The sequence below is a fragment of the Oryza brachyantha genome, chromosome 3 (genome assembly GCF_000231095.2).
Source record: "Oryza brachyantha chromosome 3, ObraRS2, whole genome shotgun sequence".
Taxonomy (NCBI): domain Eukaryota; kingdom Viridiplantae; phylum Streptophyta; class Magnoliopsida; order Poales; family Poaceae; genus Oryza; species Oryza brachyantha.
The window spans coordinates 23,008,243-23,025,965 of NC_023165.2; the positions used below are offsets into that span (position 1 = coordinate 23,008,243).

General features: G+C 41.9%; 3 protein-coding genes across 5 annotated transcripts; 1 reads left to right on the forward strand and 2 right to left on the reverse strand.

The window, feature by feature from the left end:
* Positions 1–580: 580 nt before the first annotated feature.
* LOC102703293 (eukaryotic peptide chain release factor subunit 1-3) lies at positions 581–3,926 on the forward strand. Of its 2 annotated transcripts, none has more exons than XM_006650394.3 (2): positions 581–671; positions 2,369–3,926. In XM_006650394.3, the coding sequence occupies exon 2, from the start codon at positions 2,397–2,399 to the stop codon at positions 3,711–3,713; it is 1,317 nt and encodes a 438-aa protein (XP_006650457.1). In that variant the 5' UTR covers positions 581–671; positions 2,369–2,396; the 3' UTR covers positions 3,714–3,926. The 2 variants fall into 2 exon arrangements, with proteins under 2 accessions (XP_006650457.1, XP_006650458.1); XM_006650395.2 differs by lacking the exon at positions 581–671 and adding an exon at positions 680–763.
* A 1,082-nt stretch (positions 3,927–5,008) lies between these two features.
* On the reverse strand, positions 5,009–9,477 carry LOC102708703 (beta-glucosidase 7). The gene is made up of 11 exons (XM_006651667.2): positions 9,126–9,477; positions 8,573–8,631; positions 7,516–7,591; positions 7,340–7,411; positions 7,171–7,258; positions 6,580–6,823; positions 6,302–6,417; positions 5,990–6,207; positions 5,870–5,901; positions 5,634–5,736; positions 5,009–5,520 (listed from the first exon to the last, which is right to left on the reverse strand). Exons 1-11 carry the CDS (start codon positions 9,364–9,366, stop codon positions 5,252–5,254), a joined length of 1,518 nt encoding a protein of 505 aa, XP_006651730.3. The 5' UTR covers positions 9,367–9,477; the 3' UTR covers positions 5,009–5,251.
* A 3,048-nt stretch (positions 9,478–12,525) lies between these two features.
* LOC102703947 (beta-glucosidase 8) lies at positions 12,526–17,414 on the reverse strand. Of its 2 annotated transcripts, XM_006650397.2 has the most exons (11): positions 17,024–17,414; positions 16,597–16,655; positions 16,117–16,192; positions 15,957–16,028; positions 15,797–15,884; positions 14,687–14,930; positions 13,887–14,002; positions 13,582–13,799; positions 13,459–13,490; positions 13,248–13,350; positions 12,526–13,170 (listed from the first exon to the last, which is right to left on the reverse strand). In XM_006650397.2, exons 1-11 carry the CDS (start codon positions 17,280–17,282, stop codon positions 12,731–12,733), a joined length of 1,707 nt encoding a protein of 568 aa, XP_006650460.1. In that variant the 5' UTR covers positions 17,283–17,414; the 3' UTR covers positions 12,526–12,730. The 2 variants fall into 2 exon arrangements, with proteins under 2 accessions (XP_006650460.1, XP_015690646.1); XM_015835160.2 differs by having other exon boundaries at positions 15,797–16,028; positions 17,024–17,406.
* Between the last annotated feature and the right edge of the window lie 309 nt (positions 17,415–17,723).

Below are 17,723 nucleotides of genomic sequence, written 5' to 3' on the forward strand. Positions count from 1 at the left end.
CCGCTTCCAAAACTAGAATGGATTCCAGCGTGTGATGTGAATACCACCAACTCGACCGAACGACCGAGATATGCTCTATCTAGGAGTAGTGTCTTTCGGTCGCCACGCTATCTCCGATTTTTTTTTGAAACGAAGAAATGCTTTCTTGAAAAAACTAAATGGCGCGAAATTCCTACAGTTCAAAAGCCTAGGCTACTACGAGTTCATGGTAAGGCTAAACTAGCATACCATGAGTTCATAGAAAAATCAATTTTAAAATCAAAATTAAAATTTTAACTGTGGCTGATAAGTGATAAGCTAACAAAGTAGAGGCCAAGAAGCTAACGGCCCTATGGTTTGGCTTATACTTATTCTTATTCATATGACATATTAATAATAAAATAAATATCGCTAAAATTTTTATATACATGTTATAAAAGTAAATATTATAAAATAAATTATAATCAAAATAATCATAAAATGATTTTAAAATTAAATTCTAAAATATCCACTCCACTGCCTTTTGTCATGTCATTATTCCACTTGTGCTAGTAGCAGAGAATCTGGCCCTCTTTCCAGCCCAAAACAGCACAGAACTACAGACAAGCGAGGGGAACGTCAAGAGCTCAGACGACTCGAGCCGCCTGCTTGCCGAGCCCGCCGTCTCCACTTGCACAGCCCCTCCTTTTTAGGTAAAACCCTCGCATCCTCTCCCTCTCCGCTATCAGGATTTCAGGCAGCTCGGTTCGATTCGATCTGTGCGAATCCGCTATCGATCTCCACGGTATTGAGCCAGAGGCTACGCGCATCTGGCTGGATCTTGCTGTTTCTTTGAACTTTTTGTTTCCGTGTTTTCTAGCGAGAGCTCTTATTAAGCTTGTTGTGGCTGTTCATGGTAATGTGGGGAGAATCTTATGTTCCGTTGATGGCGGGGCGCTAATCTTGCTTGGACTGTACTGAGAGTTTTCTTCTGGTCTCCGGCTTTGGTGTTGGAAACCTAATCCAGATCGTTTGTTTTGGGGATGGGTACTCGGACTCCAATCCGTTTTGCTGATTCGATTGCTCGGTATTTTCTGATTGGTTGCGCTGTTGTTACTCGGGCCTAGAGATCTGATTCGTTTAGTTACCTGAGGATTTTCTGATTCATGTTCTTTGCTCAATTTTGATTTGAAATTGTCTTAGGTTTCTGATTAGCATTGTCAGCATTTTGGATGGAGTCCATTTCAAGCTACATCAGTTGGCTTAAGTTCCAGTTCTTTGATACTAGCTTGATGTGCTAGATTTAATTTTTGAAATGCTTTTGTGAGTACTTGCATCCAGAAGCACTAAGCACCACATTTACAGGCCAAAATCCAATCCATGTTGCTTGCAAACTAGAACTAGAAAGACTCACCTGATACAGAATATGAAATAACCAAGCAACCCGAATTACTAGGAACTTGGGTCAAGGGAATGTGAACTGACCAAATTGTTGTTTCTTGTTTGACTGCCTCTAAGCCTTTTTGGGATGTAGGCCTTGAAACAAGAAAACATATGTTCATGACCCTCAGCCAGTCAAACTTGTTCCAGCTTTGTCTACCCAAAACTCTTGATTTTTTTGTATAACATACTATGTAATCGAGCTAGAAATGCTTGTCCTATAACTTATGTCCCAAATTAGCCATCTGAATATGGAGAGAATTCTGTTTCTATATTACATGTTGATATAAATCTAGTGTATGTACCACCAATGATTTGCCTCCTCTATTTCATCTAGAAGTAAACATTCTAGGCCCGCGGACTAAATTTTGATATGGTTGTTTATTTTCTTGGTGTCAAACCTAGTAACTAAATGTCAGCATGGAGAGTTGGTGTTAAACCTAGTTATTTTATATTTTATTTAAGTGATGTGTACCTTTTGTCTTATTTCTAAGAACAAGTTTTTAGCTACTATTCTTGTGGATTTATGGTTGCTCTATTCTCCTTGTCGTGAACGTTTCACTTGCAAACAAACAGCACTTGTTTCATGTGTAATCTTCTTGAGTGTCTGGTCACTCGTGTAGCCATCTATGAATGTCACTGGCCTGCTGTTGTGGCTTATGTCCACTTAAATACAAATTACAATCAAATTGCATACAAAGTTGATTTAAATGGCAGATTGGAATTAATGCCTGTAGTGTTAAGTGAGAATTATTGTGCGGCAATTCTCATAAGTTCATAGCTTTGTCTTGGATGACATTGGATAAAACATTACTATTATTTTGTAAGGGAGCAGCTATAATCAGTTTACTACATATATTCTACTCTAATTTTGTTAGCACCGTTTTTTTTTTGTTATTTCCTTACATTTGACAGCTCTGATTTCTCTCTCTCATGCTTGTTACTAATATTTAAATTTGCTATTCTGCAGGTGAATCGAACACCCTGATTTTGACAAGATGTCTGATGGTCAGGAAACTGACAAGAATATTGAGATTTGGAAGATTAAGAAGTTGATCAAGGCACTGGAGTCTGCTAGAGGCAATGGCACAAGCATGATCTCTCTCATTATGCCCCCACGTGATCAAGTATCCCGTGTGACCAAGATGCTGGGTGATGAATATGGTACTGCTTCAAATATCAAGAGTAGAGTCAATCGACAATCTGTTTTGGCTGCCATCACATCAGCTCAGCAGAGGCTCAAGCTGTACAACAAGGTTCCGCCAAATGGACTTGTTCTCTACACAGGAACAATTGTTACTGAAGATGGCAAGGAAAAGAAAGTCACTATTGATTTTGAGCCATTCAAGCCCATCAATGCATCGTTATATCTCTGTGACAACAAATTCCACACTGAAGCTTTGAATGAGCTCTTGGAATCCGATGACAAGTTTGGCTTCATTGTTATGGATGGTAATGGAACTCTTTTTGGTACACTGAGCGGCAATACTCGTGAGATCCTTCACAAATTCACTGTAGATCTCCCAAAGAAGCATGGAAGAGGAGGGCAGTCTGCTCTTCGTTTTGCTCGGCTTCGGATGGAGAAGCGTCATAACTATGTCCGAAAGACGGCTGAACTTGCTACTCAGTTCTTCATCAATCCAGCTACCAGTCAGCCTAATGTTTCTGGACTAATTTTGGCTGGTTCTGCTGATTTTAAAACAGAACTAAGTCAATCTGACATGTTTGATCAGCGTCTTCAAGCCAAGATACTTAATGTTGTTGATGTTTCATATGGTGGTGAGAATGGTTTCAACCAAGCCATTGAGTTATCAGCTGAAATTCTAGCAAATGTGAAATTCATACAGGAGAAAAAATTGATTGGGAAGTACTTTGAAGAGATTAGTCAAGATACCGGAAAGTATGTTTTTGGTGTTGATGATACCCTTAAGACTCTTGAAATGGGTGCTGTTGAGACATTAATAGTGTGGGAAAACCTTGATGTCAACAGATATGTCCTTAAGAACAGCGCTACCGGAGAAACTGTAATAAAACATCTAAACAAAGAGCAAGAAGCTGATCAGAGCAATTTCCGCGATCCATCAACCAATGCTGAGTTAGAAGTTCAGGACAAAACATCCCTTCTGGAGTGGTTTGCTAACGAGTACAAAAAGTTCGGATGCACACTTGAGTTTGTTACCAACAAATCCCAGGAGGGCTCACAGTTCTGCAGAGGCTTTGGCGGCATTGGTGGCATTTTGCGCTATCAGCTGGACATTCGTTCTTTCGATGAGCTTTCTGATGATGAGGAGGGTGTCTATGAAGACTCTGATTAGCAATCTCATTATCTATGCTGATGAACTGAAGAATTCGACTGCCACAAGTTCTGAATTTTGACAGACTATTTATATTTTGAGTACTTCAAAAGAAGCTGCATCTTTGGTTGTTCTTCCTAAAGGAAAAAAAAAAACTAGCACTGAATTGCCGTTGTCATGTGCTACCAAGAGTTGCATTGGATTGAGACTCAATTCGTGCGTCCTTTCCCTATTCATTCATGTATGGTAACGTTACATCTACATGATACAAAAGTCAGGCAGTTTACCGACTGATCTACAGGCTTGCGTGGATCATGAAGAATTCATGATCATTTCTTGGGCGATGCCTTCTCCCATCCCCCACAGGAGTCGTCGCAGCAGCTCTCCTGGCCGATCACCCTGTTGACCGTCCTGCCGACGCAGCTCGCCGACGCGCAGCCGCCGTCCCTGGCGTTGTCGAAGTCCGGCACGAACCCCATGAAGATCGGCGGCGTGGAGGTCGAGCCGTACTGCTTCTCGACGCCGCCGTCCTTGCGGAACCGCACCTCGCAGCCGCCGGCGTGCTCCGAGCAGAAGAGGTTGTCGTGCCCCGGGTTGCCGAAGACGCGCACGCCGTGCGCCCAGCAGCGGTTGGCGCCGCGGTAGGAGCACAGCACCTCGAACACCTCGTCGCCGTGCACGGCGGGGAGCGTCAGGCGCGCCGCCGTGCCGCCGGGGATGTTGGCCCGCGCCGACCACACCGAGTGGCTGTGGTCGTGCTCGCCGTACCCGTGGCAGAGCAGCTGCACGTTGCCGTCGGCGAGGTCCATCTCCTCGCCGACCTCCTGCTGGTTCGACACCACAATCAGCTGCCGCCCGGCGTTGGCCATGAACGGCGTCGGCAGGTGGGTGCACCTGAACCGGAAGAAGAAGCTGAGCGCCACCGCCGCAGCCATCGCGGCGGCGAGGGCGACGATCTTGACGGGCGCCGTGGCCATGGCGCTGCTGCGATGGGCAGCGGCGCGGTGGTGTGCTTGGCTTCGCGGTCGCCGAGCGGCGCGTACGTGTGTGGTCGAGGCTGGCATGCAGAATGGCGCGTGCTCCGTTCGTGCATGCTGCGATGTGGTTTTGGCTGGAGGCCAGAATGGGTTTGCCGCGGAATGAGCTTTTTTCGTTGTAGTTTAGGACACGCGCCGTCTAATTTTAGGTTCCTGCTAATATAATATTGCCTAGTTAACCTGGTTTTCAAAAAAACGAACTACTGTTTCGTTCACATCACGTGTTCATATGAAACCTGATCAACCATGAATATGCAGTCAAGGTCACAATCCAATAAATTATCACGCCAAATCTGATCAAACGATGATTACTCAAGATCGATCACATATCCTGCTAGGTCACTTCTACAAGTTCATAAGACAACCACAATTCTGACCTTATAAATACGGATTGTACTATCAAATCAATTTGCAGTCTTTTATTTTCCGACCCATATTTCATAGCCAGCTCTGATGACAGCAGAGCACAACGTACTGAACATGATGAGCTGATGGCAACTTCAGTCTGCATCTCTCTCGTTCTCACTGCTTCAGCATGTCCCTGAACCAGTAGGCTGACGCCTTGGGATGGCGCTCGAGGGTTTTGAAGTCGACGTAGACGATGCCAAACTTGGAGTTGTACCCTGACAGCCACTCGAAGTTGTCCAGGAGAGACCAGGCGAAGTAGCCAGCCACGTTGGCACCCTCGTCGATGGCCTTCTTCAGCTGGGAGAGGTAGCTCCTGTAGAAATGAACCCTCGTGGTGTCGCGCAAGTACTGGTCGCGGCTGAGATTTGCAGGCTGATCCATTCCTGACGAAATGATGAAGAGGCAGCGTGTGTTCATCTACTCTGCTTATATAACGCAGATTGTGCGATGTGGAGGAAAAGTTGAATCAAAGGATATGGAGGAAGTTAAGATGTACCGTTTTCAGTTATGACGACTGTCGGATTCCCGTACTTCTGCTTGATGTAGTTCACACAACCGTACATTCCCCACGGCACAATGTAAAGCCAATTAGAATTTGCCTGTAAAAAATCCACAGATCAATAAGGGTTTTATGAGGTATCATGTTGGTTCTGAATTTGTCAAAGCGATGCATCGGTAGAATGCAGGGGTAGAAGAATCTGAAGATACAGAACAGAACTAGTTACTGCATACCTGTGGTCCAATTGGTTTGCCATTTTTCGCAACTGCAGAATTTAGGGGATAAAATATCTATGAGAATATGTGTAGCATTGATACAGATTTACAAGCTGCAAGGCAATGCAAGGAACTCACAAACATATGAAACCTGCCAATCGGCTGAGTAACTAGTCGGTGTCTGCTGTATTAATTGCTGGCCTTTCATGTAGCTAGCTGTGTACTGATTGATACCAATATAGTCCGCCGAGCCCTTGACCAACCTAGCTTGTTCAGGAGTGAATTTGGGCAGCCTATCTTTCACAAGGTCTTGCATTATCTGTGGGTAATGTCCATTAATCAATGGATCAAGATACCTACACCCATTGCAACCGTTAGCAGTCTTGACAATGATAATTCTGTTTTACTGAAGCTCATTGACTTTGTGAGAGGATATTCATATGGTCTTACCAACCAATGTGGAAGTCCCTGGCTCTTTGGGCCGCTGCTTGATCTTCAGTTGAATTGGAAAGAGCTTCATACCAATTGAAGTCCAGAACTATTCCAACTTTGCCTCGCTGAGCTGCCTACATTTTTGAAATTATATTACGGAAATTTAGACTTAAAGGTGGTAGGGAGTAGTTATTTGTATCTGAATAAACTGGTCAGGAGGAAATATCCGTTGAAGAACACTTGGTCTTATACTTTCACAACTGTTCTATGGCCTGTTCTACAAGTAGAGACAATACCTGATACTTAGTCCGGTATCTTGCAACTGCTGCAGCATGTGATAACAGAAAATTATGAGCAACAATGTATGGTTCTGTTGCTGAGTTCCCACCAGCAGCGCATTTTGTGCACCTTTTAGGAGGATTTGTTCCTTGGTCATAACCAAGAAGTGCTACTATTCTTGGCTCATTAAATGTAAACCAGTGCTTTACACGATCGCCAAAGGTCTTGAAACAGAAGTCCGCATACTCCGTAAATAGATCCCTACAGAACAAGTAGTATGAAGATAATCCAGATTTCCACAGTGCTACTTATACAACTAGTGATGCAAGAGATATAGGATGCAACATTTAGCTAGACAACATGTACCACTAACCAGGGTGCAGTGCAGTTCTATTTTGGGAGAATAATAGAACTTCCACGTCCATAATTGTCATATATCTCGATGTGGAGCCAATTTTAGTCATGTATTTTTGTGTTAAGAAACTGATAATTTTGTCCCAAGCATTCATACTTATGTTTAAAATCAATTCTAAAATAAGTCAATAGCCAAGAAATGAAGGGTTTTAATAGATTAACAGATAAAAAGGTAAATTACTAATTTGACTTACGCCATTTTTGTGCTCAACCAGCCTCCGTACTTCTTCTCAAGCGCAAGCGGGAGATCATAGTGGTAAAGATTGACATAAGGAGTGATACCTGCTTGGTTTGAAAGGAAATATTTAGAGATACAGCACTCAAGTTTTCCATGGAAGTTTCAAGTATGATGTCACGTGATACCTTTCAGCAGTAGGTAGTTTATAAGATTGTTGTAATATGCTACACCTTCTTGGTTAACTCGTCCCTCACCATCTAGGTACACCAAAGGTGCATAATTGGCAGAAACAAATTGTCATTCAGAAAAAAATATATATATACTGGCATGCTACAACTGGCTTGAGTCAGACTCGATGTACCTGGGAAGATCCTGGACCATGAGATTGAAAACCGGTAGGCATCAAAATTCAAACTTTTCATGAGATTAACATCTTCCTGTTCCAGAATGAAAACAATACATGTATAAGAGCCTGGACACGCATATTGTAGAGCATTTACAGTTAACAATGCATAGAGAGGTTCCAGTATAGCAGTTTTGTGATCTGTAATGTTATCTTGAAGTACAGAAGTTTCATTCTGGGGGGCGTACCTTTTCTATTTACAAAAGGAAGGTACATCCCCACCCTCACCCCAACCCCCCAAAAGGGAAAGAGTAAGAGTAGGATAACCACCAATTCAGCTAGAGGACTCCCAACAGAACCAGTTTTTTTTTTCGAAAGTCACATAATTAGTTTGTTGTAGTACTCCTTTAGGTCATAAGTATTTAAAGTTTAGGATATGATTTGGGCAAAATTTAGAAATTTGAACAATCAATCTTATATTTAAACATGTTTATGATATTTTGGTAGATGACACACGCGTACCTTTTTTATTGTTTTATAAACTAAGTATATATTTAAAAAGCTATTGAGGGCCAAAGTTTAAAATGTTCGATCAAATCTTGCCTTAGAGCAAGTTCAATAGTATAGCCAACTAGTAGCTCCAATTCATCTATAGCCAATCTAATAGCCAATTCATACCATAAGCCAATTCATACCATAGTTACCTATAAAACATCAATACATGGTCCTACATATCATACGCACATTTTGTTTTAGAGCTCGTGTGCAGTTGGCTACAAATTAATAGCCCACCTCTCTTCTCTCTTAACTTTTTAAAATATGTTTATAGCTAGTTTATAGCTTGCTATTGAATCTGCTCTTAGATGTCAAATATCTATAACTAGAGGAATGGATGTATAGTTATTATTAGGTACAAGACTCCAGTTATACCTAGTGCCGCCAGGCATACTAATGCAAAAAGGGCAGTGTCACGTAGTAATAAATTACTGGCAGTAAACAGTAACAGCTGAAAAGTGTCAGATCATCAGTGGACTAGAGGGGTCGCATTCACTTGTGATGTATAGTTGTACTCCACCTTATAGCGATGATATTGATCTGTCGCAACATCTCCATTCTGATTTCCTGCAACATTTCCTGTTCATTGTAATGCAAAATAAAAACAATGTTAGTATGGATGAGCTTGAGAAGCTGATCATAATTCACATGTTTGACGGCTCAAGATCTATTCAGCTACCGCTGTATACAAGGATAAAGATGCACATACATTGGTCAACATTCAACATGTAAGCCAATCAACATCAAATTGGTCGCTGTCCAACATTCCACTTGGGGTACATTGTCGTTCAGAAATGTCATAATCATTAGCCACATGCCACTATTCTGTCATCTGGTGGATGTTGAGTAGTACTTCATTCAGATGCTAGATTCTAGTATAAGTAGACTAGCAGTACAGTTCTGAAATTTACATTTGAGTTTACCACTAACTAGTGTACTGTAATGAGACTACCATAGAGGTTTGGAAGAAGCAGAGTATTTTTTTTCTTCCCATAAACAACCAGATGCAGAGTGAAATCAAGCGGCGTCAAAAGTAGAGCAGAGCAAGTGAGCAAGCGACGAATCGTAGTTACCCGGGGTGTGGGCGAAGTCGTCCCAGATGGACGGCCCGCGGCCGCCGGACGCCGCCATGCCCTCGACCTGGTACGCCGACGTCGCCGTCCCGAACACGAACCCCCTGGGGAACGCGGCGCGGCTCAGCCCGCCCAGCCAGTTGGGCTTGGGCACCGCGGCGCCGGCATCCCGCGCCGCCGCCAGCGCCAGCGCGAGCACCAGCACCAGCACGCAGCTCGCTCGCCGAGCAGGAGCAGCCATCGCGCCCGCGCGTGGCCGGAGCACAGCGCCCGGGGGGCCCGGCCGGAGGTGGTGGCAACTACACTACACAGTGGTTCGCGCCGGCCACAACACTAGGCGAGTAGCGAGCGGCCACCCCACGCACGCACAGTGGTGGCGCGTGTATATAGCGGCGGTCGCTGCACGTCATCATGTCATGTGCGCGTCCTCAATGATTGTCCGGCGATGGGGACCGCGCGATGGCATCTCGTCTCCACCCATCGGAGACGTGGAGAAAATTATGTGTGGGGGGGTTTGGCAGCGGGCGCCCGAGTCCCGACGTATTCGGGCGGGGCGGGGCAGCTGCCCGCGTCGGTCCCGACGCGAGCGGTGCCGGTGATGGGGCTGCGACCGCGCGAGCGACAATCGCGTGACGTGCCGGGGCATATGGTGGGGGCCGGGAAATGATGGCCAGTTCACGCCTGTCGGTGAGCCGTTTGGTGGCGGTGGCGCCACCTTTTCCGTGGATTCCGTGGATAAAAATATATGACGGTTCGGGGAGAGACCTCGGCTCCGTGTTAGTTCCGATTTATTTGTCAAAATTTTTTCCTGCAAACATCATATTGAGTTTTTGAACATTTAAATAAAACATTAAACATATATGAACATTAAAATTAATTATATAATTATAGGAGAAATTGTGAGACGTATCTTTTAAACCTGATTAGTACATGATTAGTCATAAGTGCTATAGTATCAATATGTGCTAATGACGGATTATGTAGACTTAAAGAATTCGTCTCGTGGTTTTCAGGCGAAATTTAAAATTTATTTATAATTAAACTACATTTAATACTTGACATGTTTCACATGTATGACTGTACGCATCAATGTAACTTATGTCACAAAAATATTTGGGAACTAAATGCAGCCTTAGACGAAAGAATTCGTGTCAATTACTTCCTACATTTTAAGATAAATTTATTTTTTAGTTTTTATATAATTTTTGACTATTTATTTTATTTAAAATTATTTTATAACTAATATTTTTATTAGTATTAATATAAATATAACTTTACACGTGACTAGTCTTCTTGTTTTTTACTATAATTTTTTAAATAAGACGAATGGCCGTTTAACCCATAAAAATTTAAGGTTTCTTGGACGACGGTAGACGGTAGTATTATCAATCACTCGATCAACCATCGCTGTCTTACTCTAGGAGAAGGGTTTGACAGACTGGATCCCACCGCAGCACAATGCATGTTATGCTCCCCATCCGGTGGAAACATACTCATTAGTCATTACGGATTCGGATCGAATGACATTTATAAGCTAAAGACAAGATATGTAATCTCTGTGATTAAAAATATTTATCGTTTAGAATAATATTTGGTTGAATTTCTAAAATTTCGATCACCAATAATTTTCTAAATACTTAGTTTAAATACAAGAGAAATGCTACACATATATTCTCTTTAAAAAGTATGATCGTAGTATCATAAACTTATTAGATTTTATAAATTTATTATAACATAAAATTGTTATTGGAATTTTATAAGTTTGTCTAATCTCGATCTAAACGACAAATACTTTTGAATAGAGAGAATAGTAAAGTATGTGTGACTTGTGAGAGGCTTAGAACAATCTGATCGTGATAATGTAAGAGCATGTTGGAGCTTTTAGCAGCTACAACTTCTCACATGATCTTCAGAAGTTAGAAACTCTCCTAAACATCACTTGGCTTCGAAAAATTTAGAGTCGTAGAATATAAAAAATAAACTAGAAGTCAGAAACCGAAAAACCTAGCTTTTCTAGATTCTAAAATACTAACTTCTTACAACTACTTCTCGTAATCTTAAACTACACAAGCAGTCTCTACGGCTATGAACAACAAAGGAAATGACAAAGAAAATGATTTCCCTACCTATCCTAAGTTCAAGGTACACTAAGAGGTGGTAAGAATATTCTTTCGTAATTGCAATATTATTTTACACTGAATACATTTTGTTCGTAAGGCTAGGGACAGTTAGAGCGGTACAATAGCAGGCTATAAGCTAGCTATAAACATATCTTAAAGAGATAAGAGGGGAGAGAGAAGAGGTGTGGACTACTAATTTGTAGCCAGCTGCACACGGGCTCCAAGACAAAATGTGTATATGACATATGAGACCATATATTGATGTTTTGAAGGTAACTATTGTATGAATTGGCTATTAGATTGACTATAGATGAATTGGAGCTAGTAGTTGGCTATACTATTAGATTTGCTCTTAGGGAGTTGTTATGACTCATAAGTAATCATGTCTACCCCGAGTTATACATTCCGCTTGGAAAGCGGATCTTCCTTTCTGTCTAGACAGTACTGTATCATTTCAATTCAATATATAGAACTCATCATCTCTACCAATTCTCGCTTGACACTTTTCTAGGAAAGCAAACGGGTAGTTAAATTCACGAGATGAATTTATCCAAATCCGTTTTATGACATTCTACCTAGAGAAATACCCTCCCGTCAACCTAGTCATAAATGTAACAAATCTTAATAAATTGTCCCTTCTTACTTAATATTATGAATCTAGGCATAATTTTGCCATCTAAACACCCCTAAGAACTAAGAGGTGGTAAGAATTTTTCTTCGTAATTGCAACATTATTTTACACTGAATATATTTTGTTCGTAAGGCTAGTGATAGTTAGAGTCCTTAGGGAGTTGTCATGACTCGTAAATAATCATGTCTACCCCGTGGTATACATTCCGCTTGGAAAGCGGATCTTCCTTTCCTTTCTGTCTCTGTATCATTTCAATTCAATATATAGAACTCATCATCTCTACCAATTCTCGGTTGATACTTTTTCAGGAAAGCAAACGGGTAGTTAAATTCACGAGATAAATTTATCCAAATCCGAGCCGTTTTATAACATTCTACCTAGAGAAATACCCTCTATCAACCTAGTCCTGAATGTAACATATCTAAGAACTTCTAAGAACTACGAATCCAGTCGTATCTTTGTTTATTAGTTTCGCCGTACTAGATGACGGAGAGAGTAGAGAACACCTATAAAGTGATTCGGCCTATAATCACACGGCAGTTTAGATTTGGGTAAATTTTCACTCGATGGATTTACACACCTTGCCGACGGCCCGACGACTCTGGCGAATGTTACCCGTACAGTCAACGTAGCACTAAAGCTCAATATATGCCGATATGCGAACACACAATAGAATTATCACCACAATACAAATCTGGTTCTGAATCATAGTGTTCCCTACTGGCGAACAGTAGGTGAAAAATCAAACAAGATGACCTCCAGGCTGGTCTCAGACCCGCTTAGCTGCAGCACTTTTTTAAAAACGAACATACTGCTGGCATCCACTGCTTATTAATCACTACTGGTTGCTACTTCTACAAGGAGGGGAACATGAAGATGGCAGGGAGAAGAAAGTGCAAGGAAACCAACAGAGGAAGCAAGAGCCGATGGCTAATTGAGGTGGCTGAACCAACTGGATGGCTTCCTGAAGTTGCTGAACCAACTTGAGCACCTGAAGTGACTGAACCAGATTTTGTGGTAGGCCCTGATGCCTGCAGCATGTCCTTGAACCAGTTGGCCGAGTCCTTCGGGTACCGTTTGAGAGTAGTGAAATCAACATACACAATGCCGAACTTGGATGTGTAACCTGACAGCCACTCAAAGTTATCAAGAAGGGACCATGCGAAGTATGCAACCACATTCGCGCCATCGTCAATTGCTTTCTTCAGTTCGGTGAGATAGTTCTTGTAGAACTCAATCCTTTCGGTGTCATGCAAGAACTCTTCACGAGTGAGATTTCCAGATTGATCCATTCCTGGTACCATAAACATATTTTTTTTAGGAATGCATGGAAAATTTTGAATTAAAAGTAGTTAGGTCGTTTGAAAGTACCATTTTCAGATATGATGATTGTTGGGTTATTATACTTCTCCTTTAAGTAGTTCACACATCCATACATGCCAGTTGGAACAATGTAAAGCCAATTAGAGTTTGCCTGCACGAAATAATGCATGGTTAGATATTCTCATTTTAGCCAGACTTGCTAATCTTGCAGCACTGATAAGAAACTAGATTTGAATGTGGCATGAGGAAACAGCTATACCTGCTGTCCAATTGGTATGCCATTTCGTTGAACTGTAAAATTAAGGAGAAAAGGACAAATTCAATGATATCTTGAGTAACTTGATTGATGTATATAACCCTTAATTATAACTTGGTAACTTACAGATGAATGAAACATGCCAGTCAGATGAGTAGCTAGTTGGTGCCTGCTGAGGTGCAGGTTGGTCTGACATGTAGGAAGCAGTATATTGATTGATCCCAAAATAATCTGCGGAGCCCTTGACTAGCTTAGCTTGTTCAGGTGTAAAAGTAGGTAATCTTTCTTTCACAATGTCTCGCATATTTTTTGGATATTGACCATTTATTAGTGGATCAAGAAACCTGAATTGTTGTAGTTGATTTTTATCAGCATGGGAAATTGTGTCAAACAAAACCTTAGTTTGCTACAAGTTACTTCTATGGTCTTACCAACCAACATGGAAGTCTCTGGCTCTCTGAGCTGCTGCTTGGTCTTCAGTTGAGTTAGTTAGAGGTTCATACCAATTGAAGTCCAGAACTATTCCAATCTTGCCCTTCTGACTTGCCTAAATGTTCAAAAATATATTCTATTATGATCAAAACATGACCTTCATGGCAAGCAGTGCATATGTGACATATATGAAATACTCCTAGAGCTACTTTCACTAAGAAATATGTATGGTACTTTCACTTGAAAAATACATATGCTATTGCATTGTTCCAAAATGCAGATAGTTCTGGCTATATTTATTTTAGTTCAGGAAACTACTTTCACCAATTTCTTTGGCATGCATGAATCACAAGACTACTGCAAGGAAAACAAATATTCTAAACTTGCAGCTAGAAACAATCCCCTTTGAATTATTTGTGAGAAATATTGTAGGTACAAATCATTAGTACATCATTAAATCATTTGTCTCACCATGTGGAAAATAAATTTTGCAAAATACTGCCGCATACAGTATAGGAGGCTAGTTCAGATCCACAAAACATGTGTTTGCATTTTTGTTAATTCTGTTATAAATACTCCATACAAAATGTCATTATAACAAGCTAGTTTATAGAATACTAAAAAGTAGAATAATGCACTCATGACTCATCTGCGGTACTAAATGGGGAGGAAAAGAAGAGCAATGCATTTTGACCACAGTTAATGCCTTTTTTTTGAAGAGATATAAATCTCCATGTTACTAACAATGAAAGAGTCAATCTAGCGGTCTCTATTTCTTTTCTTTAGTAGAAAAAGTTACCTGGTACTTATTACGGTATCTATCAACTGCAGTAGCATGAGATAAGATGATATTATGAGCAACTATATATGGCTCTGTTGCTGAGTTCCCACCAGCAGCACACTTGGTGCATCGGTTAGGTGGGTCTGTCCCTGCATCATGGCCAAGTGCTGCTACTATCCTTGGCTCATTAAATGTAAACCAATTCTTGACTCGATCACCATAAGTCTTAAAACAGAATTCAGCATAATCGGCAAATACTCCCCTGCAAAAATAGAAGAAAAATTATATGTACTCCTTGCACAAACTGACAAGTACATATTTTATATGCACCTCTATTCTATTGTTTCATATGCAAACTGATGAAAAATTATTATTTTTGTCATAATTTCAAATTTCATCTTCTTCACAAATGCAAATTTGATCATAATATCATACTAAAGAAATCGATTGTTAAGCCATTTCTGCTTTCATAACACGTTATGAAAAACATCTCTCAGTTCTCCTGCACACTATAGATAATATATAGAAAAATAATACTAACAAGAATAAGTGGAAATTTGCTGCTGCAAAAAACCTTGTATTAATAATTAAGTTCTGATAATATATTTTCAAATTTGTGACAAGATGACATGTGTCAATGTTTTGTATCGGCAATAATATATGGGATGACACATAAGACCGAAAGTACGATGGCGCACAAGGAACACACAGGTTTGGGCCCTCAAGATAAGATAATGCCATGCCTGCTTGTATATAGTTTGATTGTCTAAAACCCTATAACACACTTAGCAATGATCTGTTAGACCGTGCCCCTTGAGGGACCACCTGACTCCCCTTATATTACAAGAGATAGAGACCTAATCTGATAAGACTAAACCTATCCGACTGGCTATGGAAATCCAGACGTAGGAAATTTAATCCTTACCATATAACTAGCCGATTCTATCTTTACATCTTTTTTTACAATTCAGGACCCCCTTCCTTTACAAGTACGTACAGTACACGGGATACCTCATATCCGGGCATTCCACAGTATGCTTTATAACCTTACAATTAGCCTAAAATGGCAAGGTAACACCGATATATAAGTAAGTGAAAACATAAAAAAAAATGGCATGTACGACTTACACAATCTTTGAGCTTAACCAGCCTTCATACTTTTTCTGAAGCGCAAGTGGGAGATCATAGTGGTTCAGATTGACGTAAGGAATAAGCCCTGGTAGTTCAGACAGCAATATACTTAGGGTGGCAAAACTCAAACGTCGAACTATTATTTTTGAAGGTATACCTTGCTTAAGGACATAATCTATTAGATTATTGTAATACGCTACACCTTCTGTGTTAATTCTTCCCTCTCCATCTGAATAACAATAATGCACCAGTGGAAGTCATACTCATCCAGCTAAACAGTTATGTAGATGCTATAGCCAGAACTATATTTTCTTTACCAGGGAAAATCCTTGACCATGAGATTGAAAACCGATATGCATCGAAATTCAGGCTTTTCAGGAGATCAACATCTTCCTGTACTAGCAAGACGACAATGTCAACAAATATCAGGCTGCTCAAGTTCATTATTGATTGACTTGACTCAAGATTTTTCTAAAGCATTCCAAAAACACATTTGCCAAAGCAGCACGGCACTGCGCATTAAGCTTCGACGAATCAAGGCCAAACTTAGCCTTGCTCACGGACCAACATAGTTTATAAAACATAGATCTGAGTTATCTAAATCACTGTGTTTGCTTAAGGTTTAAAACAAATATGGTACCAGCCACGAGTACACAAACAAAAGCATTCTCATGGCCAGGAAAAGAACCATTCCGATCCATTAATCGGTAGACAAAACAAAGCGCTAAATTTTACTACTATAAGTAGGTGAAATAAGATTCAGAAAATAGAACAGAAGAGAGTCTATTGATCTCAACCTTGTAGCGATGATATTCATCTGTCGTAACATCTGCATTCGCATTTCCTGCAATATTCCCTGTTCATTGCCCAAAAAAAAAAAACAACGATGTCATCATCCACGAATATAAACAACTTGAGGCAGAGTTTTGAGTTTTAAGAGGTTCTATCCCCAACTCGTTGTGCCAATTGGTATATGGAAATATTAAGATTCTCCACTCCCGTTCTCAGCCGAACTGTCCAAAATCACGCTTTGTTCGACAACTTTAATCCAAGACGAATCGTCTTACAATTACCGGTACTAATCAACACGAACGGAGCAAGCGAGAGACTGTAAGCTTATTACCGGTAATGGTAACCAAGTGGGAGTTCACGCAGGATCTAGTTTACGAGCGGGATTAGTTAAGCATACAGCTCTCGTAAACTCGTAATGCATTTTTTTTTAACCTGGGGTGTGGACGAAGGGGTCCCAGATGGACGGCCCGCGGCCGGCGGACGCCGCCATGCCCTCGACCTGGAACGCCGACGTCGCCGTCCCGAACACGAACCCCTTGGGGAACGCGGCCCGGCTCAGTCCGCCCGCGTCGTCCGCGGCGCGGACCCTGTCCCCGCCACCGCCGAGCACAGCCAGCGCGACGACAACCAGCAGCAGCAACCGCCGCCGCACGGCCCCCGGGAGGGAATGCGCCGCCGGAGCGCCGGCCATCGCTGCAGCGCCAACAGCCGCTTCGCCTCGCCTCGCCTCGCCTCCCCGTCGCTCGCTCTCACTGAGCTAGTGCAGCTGACCAGTGAAGCCACTCCCGTCCCGTCGGTCGGCGGAAGCGAACAGCTTTTTGTCACTAAGCGCGCGGCTTTTGACGCTTTTCTCCCGGTGTTTCTTAAACCGCTCTTGGCCCCCGGGTTCTCCACGTGATGTGATCCCCTCCGTCCCAGTGCCTTTTTTTTCGAGCTTTTCCGGTGCTTTTTTTTCTGAGCTTTTTGGTCGGTGGGTCAGTGTCCCCGGGTTAGGTGGATCGGATTGGACGGCAGCGTCGCGGGCGTCGCGGAGGCAACCAAATGATGCCGGCGTGGGGCGCGCAGTGCATGCGGTGGTCCGTCGTCCGTTCACCGTGCCCGATCGAGTCCTTGCTTGTGACCAGCTGTGACG

Excerpts from the sequence above, each read along its gene's own strand:
- LOC102703293 (XM_006650394.3), top strand. The coding sequence starts at position 2,397 with ATGTCTGATGGTCAGGAAACTGACAAGAATATTGAGATTTGGAAGATT.
- LOC102703947 (XM_015835160.2), bottom strand. The coding sequence starts at position 17,282 with ATGGCCGGCGCTCCGGCGGCGCATTCCCTCCCGGGGGCCGTGCGGCGG. Across the intron at positions 16,656-17,023 it reads CCCCTTCGTCCACACCCCAG|GGAATATTGCAGGAAATGCG; the intron begins GTTAAAAAAAAA and ends GGCAATGAACAG. Across the intron at positions 13,800-13,886 it reads AGAGACTTCCATGTTGGTTG|GTTTCTTGATCCACTAATAA; the intron begins GTAAGACCATAG and ends ACAACAATTCAG.
- LOC102708703 (XM_006651667.2), bottom strand. The coding sequence starts at position 9,366 with ATGGCTGCTCCTGCTCGGCGAGCGAGCTGCGTGCTGGTGCTGGTGCTC. Across the intron at positions 7,592-8,572 it reads ATCAATATCATCGCTATAAG|GAAGATGTTAATCTCATGAA; the intron begins GTGGAGTACAAC and ends ATTCTGGAACAG. Across the intron at positions 6,208-6,301 it reads AGGGACTTCCACATTGGTTG|GTATCTTGATCCATTGATTA; the intron begins GTAAGACCATAT and ends CAATGGGTGTAG.